This window comes from Nelumbo nucifera, chromosome 5 (assembly GCF_055504915.1).
Source record: "Nelumbo nucifera cultivar China Antique chromosome 5, China Antique-T2T, whole genome shotgun sequence".
NCBI lineage: Eukaryota > Viridiplantae > Streptophyta > Magnoliopsida > Proteales > Nelumbonaceae > Nelumbo > Nelumbo nucifera.
Genome location: NC_142653.1, coordinates 45,809,455 through 45,832,899, shown reverse-complemented (window position 1 = coordinate 45,832,899; position 23,445 = coordinate 45,809,455). Strand labels below are relative to the sequence as shown.

General features: G+C 37.7%; 2 protein-coding genes across 17 annotated transcripts in view; both read left to right on the top strand.

Moving 5' to 3' along the window:
• Positions 1–11,567, top strand: part of SDG37 (SET domain group 37) — a 38,533-nt gene extending 26,966 nt beyond the window's left edge. For 2 of the 16 annotated variants that reach the window (XM_088888519.1, XM_088888530.1), the window contains exons 13-19: positions 2,826–2,889; positions 3,515–3,661; positions 5,699–5,814; positions 5,980–6,091; positions 6,270–8,010; positions 10,924–11,088; positions 11,211–11,567. In XM_088888519.1, coding sequence (XP_088744645.1) covers positions 2,826–2,889; positions 3,515–3,661; positions 5,699–5,720 — 233 coding nt within the window. In that variant the 3' untranslated portion in view covers positions 5,721–5,814; positions 5,980–6,091; positions 6,270–8,010; positions 10,924–11,088; positions 11,211–11,567. Of the gene's footprint in view, positions 1–2,825; positions 2,890–3,514; positions 4,149–5,698; positions 5,831–5,947; positions 6,092–6,269; positions 8,011–10,923; positions 11,089–11,210 lie in introns of those variants that run through there. The other 14 variants (XM_088888529.1, XM_088888521.1, XM_088888522.1 and 11 more) reach the window with 14 other exon arrangements.
• Positions 7,048–11,497, top strand: LOC104608544 (F-box/LRR-repeat protein At3g26922-like). The gene is made up of 5 exons (XM_088888202.1): positions 7,048–7,275; positions 7,376–7,574; positions 7,802–8,010; positions 8,115–8,217; positions 11,211–11,497. Exons 1-5 carry the CDS (start codon positions 7,048–7,050, stop codon positions 11,495–11,497), a joined length of 1,026 nt encoding a protein of 341 aa, XP_088744328.1.
• Positions 11,568–23,445: the final 11,878 nt, after the last annotated feature.

Below are 23,445 nucleotides of genomic sequence, written 5' to 3'. Positions count from 1 at the left end.
TAGGCCTTAGATGCATTAGGAAATGCATAATTTTCCTCTTGTCAAAGTGTTCCTTCATGTACTTCACACAACAGTCTAAAGGATCCTTTCCCATGTGAACTAACTCATGTTCTGTTCAAAGGTTGATGAATCCGACATAATATTCCTAGACCTTTCTATCTCCCTGATAGTATGCGAAGATGTCAACCTCTATCTGATACTATCTAGATGTGTTCGATTACTGATAAACTTTCTCGAGATACTGGTACATCTCATAGTGTTCTGTACCCTCTCATTGGGATAACAATATCAGTTTCGACTGAACCTAGAATCCATGACGCAATTTTTGCGTTGTCAATCTTCCACTGATTAAGTCCCTTAATGTCAGAGTCATCAGGTTATATAGAGCCATCCAGATATCCCCAAAGACCCTTAGCTTCGACATGGAACTGAAAGTTAAACTTCCATAATGCGTAGTTCGTACCATTGAACTTAATAGGAAGAACCTCCATCCTTTTTGATGCCATTGGGAGACAAAAGGCAACAACACACACTTCCAGAGAACAATAAGATTCGAACCAGAGGAAAAAAAAGAGAATACCTTTCAGCTGATGCCCAAAAAAGGCAATTGTAATGTTCTGCCGAAGTGAAGAGTGGATCGAAACCCCTCAAAATCAAAACCGATCCAAACCAAACCAAAGGGATTCAGTAGATCTGTTGTGGGCGACACCAGATCTAAGATTTCAGGCTGATCCGATGTCTCTACAAGGAGAGCTAAGAAGAAAGGTGAATCCGATGGTGCAGCAGTCCAGGAAAAAGATCTGTAAAGTTCAGATCTGTAGCCGATCTAGGAAGAAGATTAAAGGACACTCAAGAACTTCTCAAATACTGTTAGAGAGTTCTTGAACCAGTAGTAACCGAGATGTTCAATGAGATGTTATGTGTAGATCAGGTCGTAACCTGCTCTGATACCATGTCAAAGTCAAGTCAAAAGTTCAAAAAGAGAGAAAGAAAGAGACAACAGATTTGGTGGGTGTGACACAATATGTCAGTCGACAACCTAAAAGATATATTTATATTAAAAAGGTAAAAGGACAAATCTGCCCTTAGTGTACAAAAGAAAGAGAGTACAAAGAATGGTTATACAACAAAGAAGAGTAAAAGTACAAAAAATGACCCTGTGGCTAGATCTTCTCAGTCTCTACACAAAGGATCCAAGTTCTGTTTTGTGGACATTCAAGGATGAAATTAAGAGGTTTAAATGGTTAACCAGCAGCATGATTTTGAGGATTCAATGGGTTAGAACTTAGAAGACTGGCTAATGGGGTAGTTGTTTTTCTTTCTTTTTTTTTTTTTTTTTAAATTTTGGTATTAGTCAATGCTTGCATCCCCCATAGGGGCTGTTACTACTACACCAATTGGTATTTACACAACTTTCGTTTTTTTCAAAGTCGATGGTAGTAGGATTTGAATCTGCATCTTTACTGGGACAAACTAGCCAGCGTACCAGCTAAGCCACCGCTTAGTTGGCTAATGGGTTAGTTGATTCCTTAATCTAGCAAGGGGTTAATATGGATCATTTGTATAGGGCTCATTTGGTGAGGCGTTCCACTACCTAGAGGCGTGAGGTGTAGTTCAGAATGCAAGAGGCATTAGCCTTCCGAACACAAGGAGGCTTACGCCTCCTTAAGAGGAGGGGGGTTAGGAGGAGGATGAAGAGGAAGGGGGGATCTCATTTTTCCTTTATTTTTAATAAAAATCTTTTATATTAAGAAGAATAAAGATGCATAACATTAGTTGAAAGCGGGGTCTTCCCTTCCATTTTCTTTTCTTTCCTTTTCTCTTTTTTTTCTTCTCTTCCTTTTTCTTTCCCTTCCCTTTCTTTCCCTTTTCTTTTCTTTCCTTTCCTTTTTTCTTCTTTGATCTTTTTTTTGTCTTTTTATATAAGATGTTCATGAGGTCCGTGAGGCGTACGCCTCTAGCACGCCTCATGAAAAAAGCACAAGAGGCGTAAGCCTCTAGCATGCCTCATGAAAAAAATGTAGGAGGCGTACGCCTCAGAGGTGTCAGTGCCTCTGGCATACGCCTCAAGGCATTTTGGGAGTGCCTCGTCTGGAGGCGTGCCACCTCCCACGCCTTTTAAAACACTGATATATATATATATATATATTGATATTTTTCAAATAAAAGTTAAAAGTTACTTATCAAAAAAAATCTACAATTTGTAGCCTTTTCAAATGTAAATTTAATGAAGAAATTTCTGTACAGTGATGGATGTGATTACCAAAATTTGACACAAGTACTAGGTGTTGGACTGATGACCTGAAAGAATTGGATTAAGAGTTTACTATTTGTTTTAATTTTTTAGTCCCATGATATGTTTTTTATTTTATACAGGTAATTCATTAATTGAAGAAAAAGAGAACAAATTGAATAGAAGCATAAATCACTAAACAAGGAAAACAATTTATATATAACTGAGGAACTTCTGATAAGATTTTGTATTCTAGGGTTGTTTGAATCTTGAATTACAGGTATGTCATTTTTAAAATTTGTTTTGGTAGGTATTTTGAAAGGCACCTGTCAGGTGCAATCTAGCTCAATGAGAGTTATTTTGTGAGGTCTCTTTCCTGAACCCAGGTCACCTGGCTTGTTATTTTTGATGAATTAATCTGGAATTTGGTCTGGAATAAGTAGATATGTAGCCTAGTATTCCCCCTGCCCTTGTAATGACAAAAGAAGATGCTTAGATAGCTTGGAAGTCCCTTTTTTGATTTCCAATGTCATGAAAACTAAATATTTTTGCTGTATGTGTTTTTCATCCTTATTTTGTTTGGTCTATGCAGGAGTATATCCAGCAATTCATCCTTTGCTTGGACTACAATACTATACTTGTGGGAAACTTGAATGGTTAAGACCTCTTCACATAAAGCTTGTTTTTTTTTATTATTATTATTTATTTATTTTTTTTTCATTTTTCACTTTTGCATCTTTGTTGATTCAACTAATAACAGCTTTGCATCTATACAAAATTCACTAACTAGATTCATTAAAGTGGATGGCAGTACCTATATTACTTGGTTTAGTGTGAACCTTATTCCAATTCATGCAATTATATACCTATCTGGGTGCTCATGAAGGTTGAAGTGGGATGAACTGCATACTCGATATGTTATAGTTAAAATTGATTTTCTTGGTACCTATATGGAAACAGACAATTGACTTTCTTGGTACTAGTTAAATTTGCCAAAGGGCACTGATGATGCAAATTGAAGAGTGCACTCAGTATTTAGTGTGACAATGTATCTCTGAACTGAAAAGCTATACTATGATTTATCATTTGATGAGGTTCATGAGACAAATTTAGGCCATCTCAATTGATGTTGATACAAGGTGTTCATAGTTTTGAATATACCTTTGTAGGAATCAAATGTTTACTTGTTAGGCCCTTTGCTGCAGTCGATTCTTTTATATTCATTTCCTTTTCTCCTTCTGTACCTTCAAATACAACATTGATGTTTCATAGTTTCTACAGGTTACTTGAGGAAACAGAAAATGCCATCGAGTCACTTACCAAGGCTATAGATATATTGCGAATTACTCATGGGACAAATACACCATTCATAAAGGAGCTGCTTCTCAAGCTGGAGGAGGCACGTGCAGAAGCTGCTTACAAAACCAGGTAGGATGATAACCAAGGCTGTAAAATTTATTGTGAATAGTTCATGGGACAAATACAATTTTCATGAGAGAGCTCCTAGTCAAGATGGAAGAAGCAAGTGCGAAAGCTGCTTACAAAATGAGGTAGGACAAGCCTTATATATTTGCCTCAAACTTTTTAATTGAACTCAAACCAGTGAGGTTCTGAGACATGTATACAGCAGTAAGCTATGAACTTTGTTCATCATATCAAGGCATGTATCCATTAAATGACATGGGCAAAGTTTGTCTAATCAACGATAGGTTCTTTGTATAAGTGGGCGCTTTTTAATTGTTGAATTGGCGCAAGAGTCTATGCTATCCTGATAAGACAATGATACAGCATACATATGGAACTTGAAATTGAAGTGTACAACATGGGCCGGGACTTGGCTTTCCGTTTGCTTTTCGGAAAGTTACTTATTCTATTTCTCAGGTGAATAAAACAATCATCATTTTAGTCATAAAAACAATTATTAAAAGGGACAATTTTGTCCTATCCAAGTGTTGGCTATTTTTTGCCTATGTGGGAAAATTACTTACCCACCTAAGAGATACTAAGGGAAAATAAATTTTTCATAGACATCACATAAATCTGAAAAAAGAACATGAGTATCTTAGTCAATGGGAACCAAAATCCCATTAACCGACTTTCTCTCAAAAATCCAAAAACCAAAAGAATATAAATACAAATATGTACAGGGAAAATATATACAAAATACAAGGTTTTTGTACTCTAGGTGTTTGTATACAAAGTATATACAAAATGCGGAAAACGTATGGTATGGGAGGAGTTTTGACCAATCAAAACCCACCCATAATTTTGATAAATAACACCTAATTGGCTACCATGTTTATGATTCCAGTTGACTGGTCAGAAGTTTTTAAGATATCATATCTTTTCCATACCATAGTCAAATCCATATATAATACATATATATAGATTATTTTTTTATTTATAAATATATTTTTATAAATTTGTTATATTATTTATTTATTTTTATAAAAAACATGTATATATGATGAAAATAATAAAAAATAATTGTATTTTTTTGTTTTTACTTTATTTAAATTAGTACATTTTATTTTTCTTTTAATAATTTATTAATTTTTAAAGAAAATAAGTCAGATTGGATTAGATCCGATGACTTATTGATAGGATTCAAATTCAAATCGAGTCCTATATGATTTGATCGGATCTTTGGATCAGATTGGATCTTACATGAATAGTGTTGAATCAAATTCGAATATACCCTGATTCGAATCCAATATGATTCGTTTGCATCCCTACCCCTTGGAGGATATGCATCCAACCAAAGGTATTTTTTATTATAAATTTAAGATCTAGGTTAGGGTTTAAGGATTTAGAATTTAGATTTTAGGGTTTGGTTTAAGCCTTTAAGGTTTGAAGGTTTTGGAATTTAGGCTTGATTTAAGGGTTGATTATAGGATTTAAGGTTTGATGTTAGGGTTTTTAGGGTTTAAGGGTTTAGAGGTTAAATTGGGCCAAGTATTGCCCGGTCCAAGTTTACGATTGGGCTTTTTTAAGATTCGGACCGGAGTAAAAAGCAGAATGCTCTCTGGGTCCTAGTTTACCGGTTAATCGGGCAGTTTGCCCATCCAATCCGGAAAAACCGTAATATAACCGGGATCCAAGAAGGCCACCGTTCTCGATTTTCACTGTTCCACCGTCCGGTAGCTGGATTAAGAAGGGACGACCACTTAACGGTGGCCTCACCGTTAGTTTTTCCCTATCTCAAGAGATTTTCTTCTATAGAATACAAATCTACACCAAAGCAACTCGTTAGGTGATTTCCCAGCTCTCAAAAGTTGAAACAGAACGATTCTTATCTACACGTTCATTGGTTTAATATACTTTAATAGTAACGCCGGGTTTGATTCTTTTTTCTCTTGTTTTATTTATTTTCTCGATTTCTTTTTGAGTAGTACGCTTCATTCAATCCCTGTATATAAGAATATCGATTGGTTATTCATCTAACCAGTACTTGTTTTTTTCTAGATCTGCCAAATCATGGGATTGACTAGTATTGATCTCTTCTCCCCATCAGACGTTGTTGAGAAAAGGGATACTTGCAGAGTTTGTTTGTGCATTCGCTCCCTCTCAAAGAAAGCAAGGTATAAGCATTTAAATGTAAGAACAGTTACATGAGATTTCTATTTTCAATGTAAGAAAAGTTGCATAAAAATTCTATTTTCAAGTATTTTCTTTATGCACCCATAGATTTTTCATTCATTGTAATTCTACTAGGACTGACAGGTTCCGCATTTTGATGTCATTAGTGATGCCTACTGATATGGTTGGATTAATCCGCAGAAGCATGGAGCAATCACAGTGTAGCTCTTCAAGTTCTGCTAGTTGCAGTCAATCCATGGAATCAAGAGTAAATCACAGGTAGGAAAGCACTGAGCCACACTATTGTAATCAGATTAAATTAAGAAAAAGGACTCATCTTTCCAGACAGGATCATTTTCTACGATCAGCTGCATCTCCAATCTATATTTAAAGGAGTAATACCATTTTTATTTCAATATTCTTGTTCCGTTTATAATTCTTCATGTATTCACTATAGAAAAATTGGGGGTGCGGACTACACCAGACAATCTGATTCATATTCTAAAGCATCTGATGATGGAGAAAGCAATTTAATTAGGGAAATTGATTTTCATAGCCCAAACTCAAAAACTTCATGTGATAATATGTCTCGATTTTGATTTCAATTGTAGAGAATTCCACGGGAGGAAATTCAGTGATTGTAGAGAACTTTATCTCTTCAAACATATTTCATTCAGATATTTGGGATCAACAGACAGAAGGGAACAGACTTGATCATTATAGACAACTCAGTTTAGTAGAATAAATGGTTTCCCCTAAAACAGATCACCAGATAAATGATAACCATCAATTAGATGCTGCTCAGCTATATATTATGTTATCCCCCTCATGCACCAAGTCTCAAATTGAATGAAATGTACTACTAAAATATCTAGAAAATAAATAAAACAAGAGAAAAAAAAACATCAAACTTAGCGTACTAAAGTAGATTAAACCAGTGGACGTGTAGATGAAGAATCGTTCTGTTTGAACTTTTGAGAGTTGAGAAATCACCAAAAGAGTTGCTTTGGTGTAGGACTTTGCTTGGAAATGGGAAATCATCAAATGAAGTTCTATTCTGTCAGTGGTCCTCCCTTCTTAATCCTAATTGGCTTATTAATTGACTTTGACCAATAAAAAATCGTGGGAGGACGAATTCATCCTTTTTGGAATTCGCCAAGAAAAATCCCCGGTGGCTACTCTTATTTGTCGTCCTCCCCTTTCAGACGAGAGACATCTCTCGTGCTTCTGTAAAAATGGAGGAGTTTCTGGCAACTCCTAGCAAGAGCAGAGGACGGAAGAAGAGTTTGAATGAAGAAGAAGAAGAAGACAGGCTAAGCAGTTTGCCACAAACGGTCCTTGCTCACATCCCCTCTTTTTTGCCAACCAAGAACTCTGTACACACCATGCTTCTGCGCAGTTTTGGACGTCTCTGGACTACCATTCCCAACATCGACTTCGACTACAGACACTTCAATATAGAAGTCAGTCCCCATGTCTTCAAACTCTGTCCAGTTTCGTTCATTGGTTTCATCAACAACTCATATTTCCGTCAACATTCATCTACTATCAACAAATACTAAGAAAACACCTGAGTTTGTGCCCAAAAATGAAGGAGTTGGAGGAAAATTAGATGGTTCTGATTGTCAAGTCAGTCTATGGATTCGTTTCGCGCTAGATAGGAAAGTGAAGGTGCTTGATCTGGAATTCCTGGAGAAACCTATCTACAAGTTGCCTTATCGTATTTTTATCACTGATTCGTTGATGGAGCTGAGGCTGACAGGTTGTATTGTTGAAGAATTACCGGGACCCATTTGCCTAAGATCCCTCAAAAGTTTATATCTAGAGAATATTGAGTTAACTGAAGAGAAAATGACATGTATTTTATTGGGCTGTCCATTACTCGACGATTTGTTCCTTATATGGTGCTCCAATCGAAGTAAGATGAATGTTATTTCCTCGAGTGTTAAAAAAGTTGACTATGCATTTGTCATGATTTGTTGGGGCTAGGAATCGATTGCCCAAATGTCGTCTCGTTGCATCTATCTGTGCGTACTGAATGCATTGATCTCAAGAGTTCATCGTCTCTGCTCAATGCCACTCTTGACTTGGATTCTCTATATGATTTCAAGAGAAATTACGTGGTAGGCTCATTGAGAAGGCTTCTCGTGAATCTTCGCCAGTCTAATGTTTTAACGGTACACCATGAGTTTATCCAGGTACAATTTCCTTCCCTTTTCTAAAATTTCTGTCATGATTTCTTTTATTTTAGGATAACAAATTAATTAAGTTGTTCTTAATCAGTATCAAGTGAAAAACTCAGAATTTTCAACTGAATTTTGTCAGTTATGATAATGTTATGCATCCTCATTCTTCTTTTCCTCCTCCTCTCGAGGAGGCTCACGCCTCTTACTTCAGGCTTCCAGGTAGTGGAATGCCTTGCATTATGCTTCCTTGTTTTAAAAGACTGATTTCAATATGTAACTGGATATTAAGAAAACTATTGAGGCCAAATATAGAGCTAGAAACATGGGGTGGGATACTGGTGAAGTAAGGATTAATTATGGCTGCTCTATTTGTAGATCTATCAAGTAAACTTATTCAAAGTTCATCAAAGGGTTGCGTTTTAAGATAAGAGGTTGGAGTGAGAGTTCATCCTTGTAGGGAAACCCTTGGACGACCAAGCCCTGTTCATGGACAACTTGCATGCTTTCTTTTGAAGTGGCAGCTGACAAAATCACAACAATTCAGCAGTACTATGCAATATATAGAAATGGAGTAGTGTGTACCCATCATTTGGTAGAAACAAAGTAGCAATAAGAAATGGAACAGAGTTGGTCTTGAATTCAAGTAGACTTAAATGGTTTGGTCACATACAAAGAAGACCACTTGTAGTTGCAGCACCCATAAGAAAAAGTGATCAGTTACAAATTGAAAGGGGTTAGAAGGACTAAGGGCAAACCAAAAAGGACATGGGTTGAAGTACTAAGAAATGATTTAAGCCCTCATAATGTAACAATGGATATGGCATTAAACAGAATAGAATGGTGAAATAGGATTCATGCAGCTGATTCCTTATAGTAGGGATAAGGCTCAGATGGTAATGGTGAGAATTGATCTTGAATTTCTTGCTAAAGCTTTGAAGCAATCACCCCTCCACTGAAGGCTTTGATATAGTATGGACATATGGACTCATCTGAGAAATTATAAGCCAGATCGTTTTTTCAAGAAATTCAATATTAAACCTAAAGCTCAATTCCTAGCAATGTGGTGTCAGGTGTGGAAGTGATCCCCTCTGAGAATTCTTTCCTTTTGTGAACAGCCTCTAGCAAAGTGCATGACAAAGGATGCGCTTGCCTGTGGATAAAACCTGTGATCTATGTTCAGAAAGCCAAGTGTTCTTTGCGAGTAAGCTATGTGTTCTTTGTGAGCTTATTTTCTTGGGGTTTGGGGCATCTAATGGTGTTTGGCTTCTTCAGTTTTAGGGTTCTATATAGCTGCCAAATCAGAAAGGTAAGCAGAAAAAGGAGAAAAACACTTTGGAAGGCTATCTTGCAGTCATTTGGGCATTCTAGATATGGAGAAACAGCCATATGTTTAATATAATTTCCAGCCTAAAGAAGTGGTGATTCGGAGTGACCTGCATCCTCATCTCACGGGTAGAAATTGGGAAACTCCAGCCTCTCTCTACAAATTATGGATTTTATTTTTATGCAAAGTAACTAATCCTATACGTACTATAATGAATAAGCATGTAAAGAAATTAAGCATTTAAAATATGCTGGATTTAAGTAACAAACATCTTACCTTTTTGTTAGAGCACTGGAACATCCAGGATCCTTGAAACAAAAGAGGATACCGAGGGAGAGGCCTGAAGTATGGGGATCATTGCTGAAAGATGGTATTTTCTCATCCTGTGAAAAAAGAATGAGATAAAGAGAGGAAAATGGGGTTACCATTAGGAGAGATTTTAACTATTTCTTGCTTTTCCCCATTTAGATGATTAGAATGGTATAATCATATGGAAAGTTAGTGGGTTTTGTTGTATATCTTCAACTTAAACTAGGCGTACAATGTTTATTTTCTTGGAATAAAGAAGTAAGTTACTAAGAAAACTGAGTTGTTTTTAGGAAGAGGGCCATCCAAAACTCTTCGGGGCTTGTTTAATTTTGGAATAGGATAAGGTTTAGCAATAGCATATCTAGATCTTATTGGCTGCATTTACCTTGTAGTTATCATACCAAAAAAAGCTTACTTTTTTAGTTCTAATAAAGTTCACATTTTATTGTAGGGTGTCTTAAAGTTTCTAATTAGAGGGGCATGTTAAAATTTCATAGATGTACTGGGGAATTCATTTTGAGTTTCCTAAACATTATGGGGTGCTGTTTTGTAGTGTACTTATGAAAATCCCTTCCCCCCAACTCTTGATCCAAAAATTGCCCCTGGTTCTTCATTTGAACATGACAACTATACAATATGATTCAGAATTTAAAGTTTCCTAAACATTATGGCAGTGCTGTTTTTTTAGTGTACTTCTGAAAATCCCTTACCCTCCAACACTAGATTCAAAAAATTGCCCCCCTGGTTCTTAGTCTGAACATGAACATACAACATGATTCAGAATTGAAAGTGAAATGAATGATGAAAACTAATTCAATGATAAACTTGCACATCTTTGGACCAAGTTTTTCAATATTCATTGCATACAGATAACAATTCTCCTAGGGCCCCAAGTGAAAACTTTTGATTAGTCCCCTGCCTTCTACCATTCATGTTCCATGTTTACTACTACACTGTCCACTAAAGGTATAAAGCTTAGACAGCTAAAAGTAATGTGACAAACAGTCAAGAAAAGTTTACATGGACACGTGCTTTTTTCCTCCAACGCACACAGACATGAAGGTTATGGTTGCTTGATTAGAACGTTTTATGGACCATGTAATTTGATTCAAAGAATTGCTGAAGTTGATGAATTGCAAGATGTACATTACCAATTTAGAGAAATAAAATAAAATAAAAAACCCTGTTCACAATGTGCACAACACAATATTACATTTTTTTTATTTGCATGATACTTGAGAGATGGTTGTACATGATAACATTTTTTTTCTTTGCTTGTGGTAATTGCATAGGTGTTGGCAGAATGTGAATTGGTAAAACTTCCATGTCCATCGTCAAACTGGAAATATTTAGTACTTAAGATGGGGCTTACTAGATCAGAACTCCCAGGAATTGCATGGTTGTTGAGAAGCTCCCCTACTCTTGAGACACTTGAATTAAGTTTTGGCCATTAAAATGTGAGTTGATTAAAGTCATAGCATCCATTCTATTTTCCTGCATTAGATAACGTTTTCTTTTTCACCTTATGCCTAATTTCATTACGTTTAATAATAGTTTTTTTCTTTTGTTTTGTTTATAGTTTTCGAAGGTCTGTGCATAGGATCTCATTTTGGACCTTATTTTGAAGACTGGAAACGGGAGACGTTTTTCCCTGGTCTAGCATACCATCTTAAGATTGTTAATATAATTGGCTTTACGGGGAACTCCTATGAGGTAGAATTGGTGGAGTTCCTGCTTAAGAATGCATTAGTCTTGGAGAAGATTGTATTTTGCAGCCTAAAGGAACATCAGAGTGGTAAAATGTTTTCTGAGATGATTTTGAGTTTTCCAAGAGGCTCTGCAAGTGCAGCAATTGTATTCATTTGAGAAATATTATGATTAGTCGTTGTAATGAGATGCATGGTGTATTTAATTGGTAAATTCCTGCTTCTAGTTATTGCAGGTTTGGTTTTGCATTCCTGGTTATTAAGTGGTAATGTTATATCTACATCTATTCATCATTTTTCAACAAGACTGTTCAGAGCTGAGGTTGCATTTGGTTGCATTTGAAATGAAGAGAAGGAAATGATTTGCTTGTAAAATAATATTGTAGAGGAAAATGAAAGAAAAAGATGAGCTGAATTGAAGAGGTTAATGGTATATGACGAAGTAACTCAGCAAAGTGAAAAGAGGCCATAATTTATCTTTTCTAGTACAAAAATGAGTTTTAATTCTGAGAGTAATGCTAGGCTGACCACCAAGACCATTCTCTTAATATGAAGCCAGGTAGGGTTGCAAAGGGATTGAATCGAATTAGATAGGTATCCAAATTTGATTCATTTATATTCGAATTTAAATTGGACTGATGTCCATCACATTGAAACCGTGTATGGCTCCAACCTTAAGGATGTAGGAAATGGAATTTAAGAGTAACTTTTGCCTTTTTCCCTTAGAAATGATAAGAATGCTATTTTCCGAAAATTACAAGGCTAACACATATAAGACAAATTTATTCTCTTTACCTTATTATGTAATTGTCTCTATGATATTCGAAAATTATAGGAGTGCCATATATAATTATTTATGATTATGTCAACTTATAAAATAAAATGTCATTCCTCTTCTCTCTATCTAAAATTCTATTTATTCATTATTATTATTATTATTATTATTATTCAAGCATTTATTTATTTAATAAAAGTAAATAAATTATTTATAAATCATTAAAATAAAGGAAATTTGACATTGAGAGAAAGATTTTAGTAGACATTTTATTTATTTATTTAGAAATAATTTACTAACAAATTATTCTCTCCCCTTGAGCCCCAATATTTAGGGCTATCAACGGGTCAGATCGGGTTTGAGCCCAATATTTATGAGGGTGGCCAAAGTGTAAGTGGAATGGAGGGGGGGGGGGACCATTGCAGTTGAGAGTAGGGGACCAAGGCTCCCCTAGGTCCCCCTAGCTCCACCCCTAGGGTTGGGATTAAACCTATTTGTAGGTTATGCTAGACTTGGCCTTTATATCAATAGAACATATTTGGGTCCAAGTCTGAGCATGAACGAACCATTAGGCCTAAATCTTGAGCCCGAACCTAACTAGGAAATTGAGAAAAAAAGATTTGTATTCTTTATTTAACAACCATTGGGTGGGGAGTGGGCGAGGGGGAAGATATAGATGAAGAGTGGGGATTTGCTAGGCCATAGGGGGGGGGGGGGGGCATGTCTCCTTGGAGTCCCCTTGCCTCTGCCCTTAGGGTTGGGATTAAACCTATTCACAGGCCATGCTGGGCTTTGCCTTTATGTCAATAAAACATATTTAGGCCCAAGCTTGAGCATGATTGGACCATCGGGTCTAGATCTTGAGCCTGAACCTGACCCCCATATAAAGCCCGAAGCCCAGCTAGGAAATTGGGAAAAAAGGATTTGTAATCTTTATTTAACAATAAAATTGATTTATTTATATTAAATTGACTTCAAAACTGAAAAAATTATTTATTTATTATTTTATTTTATTAAATATATTATTATCCATAATTTTCTACTTATTTTAAGGAAATCTTTTTTCTTGAAAACTTTTAATTAAAAAAAATTACCTTTTGAAAATTCATTTTTTCCTATACAAATCTACCTTTTCACAAGGGTTCCCTCCGCTATTAAATAATTTAAACTAAAATGATCAAAATATCATATATTATGAGAAAACGAAATAATGACTTTGATGTTATATTTTATGAACAAATAAGTTGAAAATTGCTTGAATGACACTTGAACATATGCAATTTAGTATAAACACAACATTCAAACCAACTTACTATAGATACAATATAAATCCTAACTATACATGAAAATATGTATTTAAATCTAATGCAATTGGATTATATTGGATCATAGGGGCGGGTTCATATTTTATCCAATTATAAACAGATTTAATTCAGATCACCATTAATGGGATAAAATTGAATTTGAATTTGGGCAATCAGATACAATTTGCAGCCCTAAAGCCAGGTGGAACTGGGAAGCTGGGGATCTCTTGGTCCATTGCGACCTGAGTGATTAGGGTTCAAACCTTAGGAACAGCCTCTCTGTATGTATAAGGGTAAGGCTATCTGTCCCTTCCCAGAGGCTGCATTAGTGGAAGTCTCGTGCATTGGGTTGCCCTTTTTAGAGTTACAACTTACAACTTCGTGAATAAATTTGGGTTGGGCTTGACTTGAGCCTGATTCCAGTCGAGCTCTAGGCTTCGTTTGGGTTGAAAACTTAGAATTGACATAAATTTGGGTTGGGATCTCGAGAAACTCGAGCCCAAATATTGCGTGACAGCCAAACCCAAGCCCGAAAGCCCCAATTAAGCCCATCTACTTGACAATGTAGATGATTAAACTATGGTCAATACTTATGAACAAATATGCTTAAACAACCACGCATGCATATTTTATACATATTAGTCTTCTGTTGTATTTCTAATTTGAAATGAAACCCAAAGGTAGAAGTACAAAACATGAATAAAAAACCTTTTAATAACAAGGCAGAAACGAAACATTTTTTTTTAAAGCCCGAAGGCATATTTCCACTCACCAATTAAATATAATTACATCGCATCAGAGATTACCGAAGCCAAGATGGTGGGTGCAGTAGAACAAGTAATTCATCGACGTTTGGTTGAGTGTGAATCGGTTGTGATCCAGGAGAGATGATTTCTCTTGCTCAAGGTTAATGTCAGGATGAAGTACTGACTTTGAAAGGGAAGTTTGCTAACCTTTACATTATGTTTGATTTGAAGGAAAGAGTAGGGAAATGCAGAGAAACCTATATAAGATTTGTAAAAATTTCCTTTCCTTTCCTTTCCTTTCCCTTCCCTATTTTTTCCTTTAAACCAAAGATAGCCTTAGTGATAGGTGTTGGTTTCTTGCTGAGCTTTCCATTCCTCGTTTGTTATTTCTTTTCTGACAGTTCTTTCTTAGCAGTGTTTATTTTTTTACTCGACTTCTAGTAGTTTAGATTTGTTAGGGTTACTTATATCTCTCAGGTGATTTGCAGGAACGGTGAGAGGTGCAATTTCATCATCTTCAGACTGGTCATTACTGACTTATATGGTGTGATCCATTTGCCGGTTTTGTGTTGCCTAATCTGGAGCTTGGGATTCCATGGGAGTAAAAGGTCAAAAAAGAAGATTAGAAAAAATTATTGAGGCTCAAAACAGTGCCTTAAACTCAAATGGCAAGTTACGATCAATTGAAAAAAAGATGTTGGATAGAGTGAATACGATCCAAAGTGATTTCCTGAAGGAAAAAAGTAAGAACAGGCTTTGGCATCCCGAAGCATCCCTTCGGATCTCAAAGTATCAAAATGAAATTTATATAACAAGGCAAGGTCCCGGAAATTTTCAAAAAATTCCTAAGGAAAAAATCCGACACAGTGATGGGATATAGTTGAAGAAATAAGAGAGAACTAGACTGATATGAATGGTTCAATGATGACTTGATCGAACCTTGATCTATTTATACATGACCAGATAAAGATCGAGTACAAAACAACTGTTAGAGTTTGAGTTTGTGTACAACACTCAAGGTTAAGAGATCAGTTTAAGTTACATCAAAACTCTATCGAATAGAGTCTATCAAGATAAGGAAACTATTAGATCATGATAAAGTTCATTGCATACAGGGATCATGGGTGGATTTTATTATGTAGTCTATCAAGATAAGGAAACTATTGACAGGTTTGGTGAAGATATCTGTCATCTGATCCTGTGAAGAGATAAAACGCACCTCTAGAGACTTATTTAGTACCATGTCTCAAAGAAAGTGATAGTCAACCTCAACGTGTTGAGTTCGACCATTGAAAACTGGATTGGATGCAAGATGTGTTGCTCCAAAATTATAACACCAAATAATTGGATAGTGACGGAGTGGAACACGGAGATCTCTTAGCAGAGATTGTAACCATAGAACTTCTATGGCAGTGTTCGCACAAGATCTGAGTTTAGACTTTGTACTGGAACGGGCGACTGTATTCTGTTTTTTAGAACTCCATGCCACCAAATTGTTTCCCAAATAGATAGCAAAACCTTAAGTGGACCATCTATCATCCGGACATCCTGCCCAATCGGCGTCAGAGAAGGCCTGAAGGGACAAGGGAGCAGAGGAGGAGTCGAAGAATAGCCCATGATCAATTGTACCTTTGAGGTACCATAGTATTCGTCTTACAGCTGCCCAGTGATTTGAGGTTGGAGAGTAGAGAAATTGGTAGACCTTGTTTACGCTGTAAGCAATATCTGGTCTTGTGAATGTTAAGTACTGTAAGGCTCCAATGGTACTACGGTACTCACTAGGGTCGGATAGAGAAGACCCATCGAATTTGGTCAATTTGCAAGATCCGACCATAGGTATGGATAATGGTTTAGCTAGATCCATATGACTCTGCTTGAGAAGATTTGCAGTGTACTGCTGTTGAGAGAGAACTAGGCCAGAGGAACGTGGGTGAACTCCATGCCTAAGAAGTACCATGTTGGACCTAGATCCTTGAGAGAGAACGTGATAGCCAGAGAAGAGATAACCCATGAGATGGTAGCAGAAGTGGACCCGATTAGGAGAATGTCATCAACATAAATCAACATATAAATGGAGGTAGTGCCTTGTGAAAGACAACAAGTGACGGATCTGATTTAGAAATATGAAAGCCCATACTCAAAAGGTGAGAGGTCAGCCGAGAGTACCAAGCCTTGGTGCCTGTCGAAGACCATATAGGGCCTTTTGCAGCTTACACACATGTATAGGAAAGCACGGGTCTTCAAACCCTTTGGGTTGATGGACGTAGATGTCCTCTTGAATGTCTCCATTAAGAAATGCATTGTCAAAGTTGAGCTGATGGATTGGCCATTTACGGGACATGTCAATGACAATAACAGTTTGGATGGTTGTTGGTTTGACAACCGGGTTGAATGTATCAATAAAATCTACTCCTGGAATCTAAGAAAAACCCTGAGCAACAAGTCGAGCTTTGAACCGTTCTACAGACCCGTCAGCGCACCTCTTCACTTTGTAAACCCACTTTGTGCTGATGACGTTCATACCATCTTTATAAGGAATGAGAGACCAGGTGCGGTTTTGTAAGAGAGCATTCCTTAGTCATCGCTTCTTGCCACTGGACATTAGTAGAAGCCTTGGAGTAAGAAATAGGAGTGGCATCATGTAGCTGGGATAGTAGTGCAATGGGTAATGGATACTTAATTGCAGTATGAGCTCGAGGTGGGAGAGTACCATCCATTGATCTAGTAGTCATATGATGTTAACGAGAGCTAGATGGTGGTGGCATAGGTTGAGTTGTGTTCAACAAATCTGTAATAGTTTGAGTGCCATGGGGAGGTATTGAGGTAGCAGAATGGGCAGTGTCTGAGTTGTCATAAATGGAAATAGCTTAATCAGAAGGAGTGCGATGACCCAGTGGCAGGGGAGATGTCTCACTGGTGGCGGGAGCCATTGTATGGTGGTCAGATCTGATTATGTTTGATGGTAGGTAGAGAGCAAGAATGTAAACCCCATGTGAAGGAGTAAATGATTGAGATGAGCCAGCAGATAGCCCGGGAAAGAGGCTCTCATAAAAAGATGACATGGCGGCATATGTATTCTCGTCTAGATTCAGGATGCAAGCAACAATAGCCTTTGTGAATGGCACTGTACCCTATGAAAATACATTGAAGAGATCTGAAGTTGAACTTATGCTTATTATAAGGATGCAAAAAAGGATAACATGCACATCCAAAAGTCTTCAACATGTTGTAATTTGGAGCAGTATTGAATAGCTTCTTAAACAGGTTGGCATGACCAAGAGATGGACTTGGTATACGATTCAACAGGTAGACAGTTGTCTCAGCCGCATCATACCAATAAGTGAAGGGGAGAGATGAGGTTCCCAATAAAGACATGGTAGATTCGATGATGTGGCAATGTTTTCTTTCAACTGTCATTTTGCTCATGAGTGTGAGGGCAAGGTCGATGATGGGTAATGCCATGACTTTCCAAAAAGGCAGAAAGTTTCCTATATTCTCTACCCTAATCAAATTGGAAACATTTTATTTTGGCATCAAACAACAAGTCAACATGACGTTTAAAAGTAAGAAAAAGATCAAATACATTAGACTTATTTTTCATAGGGAAAATCCAAGTAAAACGACTAAAGTCGTCAAGAAACATGACATAGTATTTAAGTCCTTTATTTGAAGTAACTAGGACTGGTCCCCAAACATCTGAGTACACCAACTCCAAGGGACACTCATTGATCGAAGAACTAGAAGACAAATGCAACCTATGACTCTTACCCATCTGACATGCTGAACAAACTCTACTAAGTGACTAATTAGAGTATGATAAACCATATTTAGACAAAACTTGCCTCACAACTCGCAAAGCAGGGTGTCCAAGCTGCTGATGCCCTTCTTGAGCAAAAGCTCGAACTCCAACCATTGCTTGAGGAGACTTATTGTTGTTGTTAACACTACCCGGAAAAAGATATAATCCATCTCTACTGGGTCCTCATAGAATTGTTCTCCCCGTATAGTCCTTCAAGATAAAGCAATCTCAATGAAACTCAAAAAATAATTCATTGTCCTTTGTGATTTTTCTAACTGACAGTAAATTTTTGCATAAGTGAGGAATATGAAACAAGTCATTTAGCTTAAAGGCACCATTAGAGGAGGATAAAATAGAAGAACCAATATTTGAAATCTGCAAACCTGAGCCATTACCCACTTTCACTTGATCACTGCCCTTGATAGTCAGAATGCGATTGCAGGTTTTCAATGTCTGGAGTCATATGATGAGTAGCGCCAGAGTCTGGATACCATGTGGGATCAAAAGAAGACGAAGTACCAGTGTTGTAGGCATCCAGATCGTACTCGTCGTTGTGAAAATTGAGATCATAGTGTCTCCTGCATTTTTGTGCTCCATGATCGGGTTTATTGCACAATTGACATACAATACTGAAACCACCACGTCCTCGGCCATTGGAATTATTAGGTCGATCATCATTGTTGTGTCCACGACCCCTTCCTTGTCCATGGGTGTTGGACTAAGAGGGGTACTGTTGATGTCCTTAGGACCTTAGGAAGGAGCTGAATATTTCCCTTTGACATTGGCAATTTTAGCAGTTGGAGAGGGGTCATTGGAGGGAGGGGCGTGTTCCTCTAGCCATGCTTCATGACATAAAAGAATTTCAAGAACATCATCAATATCAAGTTCATCAATATCAGGTCAGTTGGTGATCGTTGTCACCCCAGATTCAAATTCCGAACCAAGACCGGTAAGAACATAAATAATTAAATCCATCTTTGAAATTGGGTCAACTAAAACAACAAGATTATCAGCAATTGTCTGAGCTTTATGAACATAATCAGATATACTAAGATTTCCCTTCTTCAAACTTTGTACAGTCTGCGGGATAAGAGAATGGATTCTCTTGTCTCCTATTCGAAGGATGGTAAGATGGATACTCGGGGAAACTTTGAGTGTAGCCAAGACATGATAAAGGATAAACGAGGGTGTAGCTAAGACAAAGCCATGGCAGAAAGAAGTGGATACTTGTTCTCATACCACCACGGCAGCTGACAAAGCCGGAACGAGCAAGGTGAGAAGATCCTTGGGCCTTGATTTCCAAAGATAAGCGGCTAGGTACCAGATCCGCAAAGGAAAAACTATTAGACAACACCCCAATATTGCTCATGCCATCAACTTGGATGAACTGAAAGAAAATTTCAAAGTTAACAAACATTGGTCGAGATGTCTGTTTGCTAAAGTTTTGGTAGAGGAGGAACCTCTGGCTGCCATCATTGAAAAAGCCAGGGAATGGAGGGTTGAAAACAAAACGGACATTCGAAAGATAGGTAAAAGTTATTCCTTAATTTCCTTTCCTCTCAAGAAGACTAAGAATGTCATCAAGAAGGGACCTTGGATGATAAATGGAAAGTATCTTGTCTTTGTCCCATGGTGACCTGGGTTTAACCCTTTGATAGAGAAGTTAGAAATGGTTGATTTGTGGGTTAGGCTTCCGGGGTTGCCTCTTGAATGCTGGAATAGAGATGACCTTGAAGGAGGTGGGTCCAGTTGTGAAACTGGATTGTGATACTGAGAAAATGAAAAGAACCATATACCCAAGGGTCTGCGTTAAAGTAGATCTTACGTCCCCCTTCATTCTCAAGATACCAGTCACCCAAGGAGGAATTCAAAGCCACATCAAAGTATTCTACAAAAATATTTTTGACCTCTGCATCAACTGTGAGGCCACAAATATTTTGAGTGTACCTAGTCTAGAAGGAATAGATGAGACGAAGGTTGGACTGTGGTCCAAAATAAAAGGAAACCCAGGTCCACCAAATCAAAGGATGACGTTTAGAGTGATAGAACAACAGACAGAAATATGGATAGAAAGTGGTTCACGATGAAAGACCAGTGGGCTCAAGCAAAAATCCTTAGAGTGGAACAGGCAAGGGAGGCATCAAAAACAAGATTCATAAACGCTAGCCATGTCAAAACAACATAGTTTAGACAAAATGGATTCAGAAATCAACTATGTCAAATTCAAGCGCCAATGATTTGACAGATTTGATTATGGATAATTTCAAAAAAAAAAAAAAAAAACACTAACTTGGTTTGTTCTCAGGATCTTGAAGGGGGCCGAAAGAATAATGGTGACCTTGTTAATATAGCTAACGAAGAAGGTGAGGAAAACACTGATGACAAGATCGACAATGATGAGGAGACGACAAATGGGTGGTTCAACCCAAACCAAGAGGAAGGAGAAGCCCTGTTAAACAATCAGTTAGCAGATGGCATGATGAATAGTAAGGAGTTAGATGAGGAAATTGCTAAGATTGAAAAGGACAACATGGGTCCTGATGATAACCCGGGTGGCCATGCAAATACTTAATTGGAATGTCAGGGGGTAGGAAGGACTACCCTCCAACGTCAAATTTCAGAGCTTAGTAGGTATCATAAGTTAGGGGTGTGTTTTCTTATGGAAACTCGAGTTCAGCCTAAAAGAGCAAGAAAGATAGTTAAACCCTTATGTTATGGATTCTGTGGGGTTCTCAGGAGGTCTATGGGTTTTATGGAATAGTGATGTTTGTAACCTTTCAAATTATAATGTCTTAACGAAAGATTAGTCCATGTTTGCATCAATCAGAACAATTCTAACGTTGATTGGTTTTGTACATTTATTTACGCTCCCCTTGAACAAAAAATCGTGTGGAACTGGGTCAAGGAAATTGCATATAATACAAATGGGCCCTGGCTCCTAATAGGAGACTTTAATAATTACCTTTCTAGAGAGGGTATAAAAGGCAAAAGGGAGGTCATAAACAGCTAAACAAGGAATTTCAATGAGTTCATTTCAGATTGTGGTATCTCGACTCTTGAAATGAAGTGAAATAGGTTTACTTGGAGGAATAAAAGTACTTGGGAAGAGCTGGACTGGGCAATTGTAAATGTAGAGTGGAGGGAGATTATTTGCAATTCTAGTTAAGAATCTCCCCTTTTTGGTAGATGAGGCAATTTTTCACCCAATCCACTAAACCCGTCTAATCCGCCCATTTACTTAACGAGTTGTGTGATCAATCCATCACCCAATTCATCCATTTAAATGGATTGGGTTGGATTGGGTTGTGGATAACCGTTGGGTTAACCATTACAAACATAAGTATTAATTTCTTAGTCTTTTTTTTTTATTTTCTTCATTTGAATTAAATAATTTATAATTAATGCATTAATTTTCTATTAATTGTTGATTAAATTTAGTTTTGTCTTGAATCAACACACTTCACCCAAGTCCGGATCAGTTCAGCACACCCAATCCAACATATACCGATCCGGGTCAATTCGAATTTGAAATAGACATCAAACAGGATGGCTCAGTATTGCTTGCTTTGCCCGATTTGGGTCGTCCAGTCCAACCATTATTCACACAGCCCGGCCCGACTCGACACAAGCTGATCCGGATCGACCCAAATCCGAAGTAGGTTGAACGGGTGGAGTCCAGACCCTAAACCACCCCACTTGCTTTGCCCGGTTCGGCGCGTATCCATACAACTCAAACCGAATCCGGCACGGGTCAACAATGCTAGTTGACCTAGATCCTTTGGAGCCTCCAACCCGAATCTCGATCGGTCCGGTCCGACCGAAGTGAACCGGTCCAGCTGGATCTGGCCTGACCGAGCTGAATCGGCCCGATCTGGTGTGATTCCGACCGGTCCAAACCGGTTCAGTCAGGACCTGGTCCTACCGGACTGGTCCAGATCTAAACGGTTCAACCACTCTTGATGTGATTAGTTCAAAGACAATCCAATTAGATAGTTCAAGTTGGTCTGACCGATTTGAACCTAAGTGGTTTGTTAAATCCGAAGCTCGAACATAGTTAAATGGCTTTGCTGCTTGTGTCAAAATAATGCATGTAGTGTGATTTGAACCTTTATCACTTGTATAAATAGCAACTACTATTACCTCTAAGCTATGACCAACTTATTTATTAGGATGAAGTTAGTTTTTGGTTTTAAGTACAAGAATATAAGATTAATGGGTTTGGGCGGGTTGGATTGGATTAAAGCGGGTTTGAGTTGAACCCAACCCATTTAATTTTACATAATTGGGTCATTAACGGGTTGGCGGGTTAAATGGGATGGGTTGAAACTCAATCCAAACCAAACCCAACCCAACCCACCCAATTGCCACCACTACTTTTTGGGATCAGATCACACGCCCTTGGTCCTATATACGGATCTACAACACAATAATGACCCAAAACCGTTCAAATTCGAGGCAATGTGGTATCGTGACCCTTCACTTAAAGACATTAAATGAAGCATGGCAGATCAATACGAATGGGTCAAAGACAATTCAATTTATAAAGAAAAGGAATTGCTTAGTAACAAAACTAAAGGTTTGGAACAAAAGGCATTTTGGAAAAATTTTCAACAAGAAACATGAAATTTAGGAAAGCATTCTTCACATCAAGTTAAAACAAGGGCCAAGAGTATGAGGCACCAAGAGAAAGAAGTATCCGAACAGAGGTCATCTTTGCAACTGGTGCAAAGGTCTCTAAGTAATCAATGCCATAGGTCTATGTGTACCATTTTGCAACAAGTCTTGCCTTGTACCTTTCTATACTTCCATCTGCCTTATATTTTACTGTGCAAACCCATCTGCATCCAACAGTCTCCTTGCCTTCTGGTAGATCTACAATGTCCCATGTCTGATTCTTAATCAAAGTTGCCATCTCTCCCTGCATAGCTGTTTTCCACTCAGGTTTGGAGCCTCACTAACACCCTTGGGTATAGACACTGAATCAAGAGAGGAAAGAAAAGCACGGTAGGAAAGAGAAAGTCCACTATAGGATAAGTACTGTGAAATACAATGAGCAGTACACTTTCTCTTCCCTTTTCTGAGAGCAATAGGGAGATCAAGGTTATCTGTAATAGTGTTAATAGAATCAATGGGAACTGAAATAGTAGCGGGGCCAAGAGGAATACCTGAATCCATGTCAGTCGAATCTGGAGTCTCCAAGGAATCGACAGGAAGTGATGTGAGTTCTGCTAGTGGAATCAACCTCCTTGTGAAGTCTCTATCGTAAGTAATGTTGAGAAGCAAAACGCAAAGGAAGTGGCAAGGTAGGTGATACAGGGTGGTGGCCAAGCACAGGAGTAGACACAGGGACTGGAACTGGGAGAGGAATAGACTGCTGACTCACTTCCCCAAAACACTCCCCCTGAGAAGGATTCTTTGAGAAGAAGTACGTGGATTCAAAAAAGGTGACACCCATGGTAACATACCAGCTCCTAGAGACTGGAT

Excerpts from the sequence above, each read along its gene's own strand:
- LOC104608544 (XM_088888202.1), top strand. The coding sequence starts at position 7,048 with ATGGAGGAGTTTCTGGCAACTCCTAGCAAGAGCAGAGGACGGAAGAAG. Across the intron at positions 8,011-8,114 it reads TACACCATGAGTTTATCCAG|AATTTTCAACTGAATTTTGT; the intron begins GTACAATTTCCT and ends TGAAAAACTCAG. Across the intron at positions 8,218-11,210 it reads CTCTTACTTCAGGCTTCCAG|TTTTCGAAGGTCTGTGCATA; the intron begins GTAGTGGAATGC and ends TTTTGTTTATAG.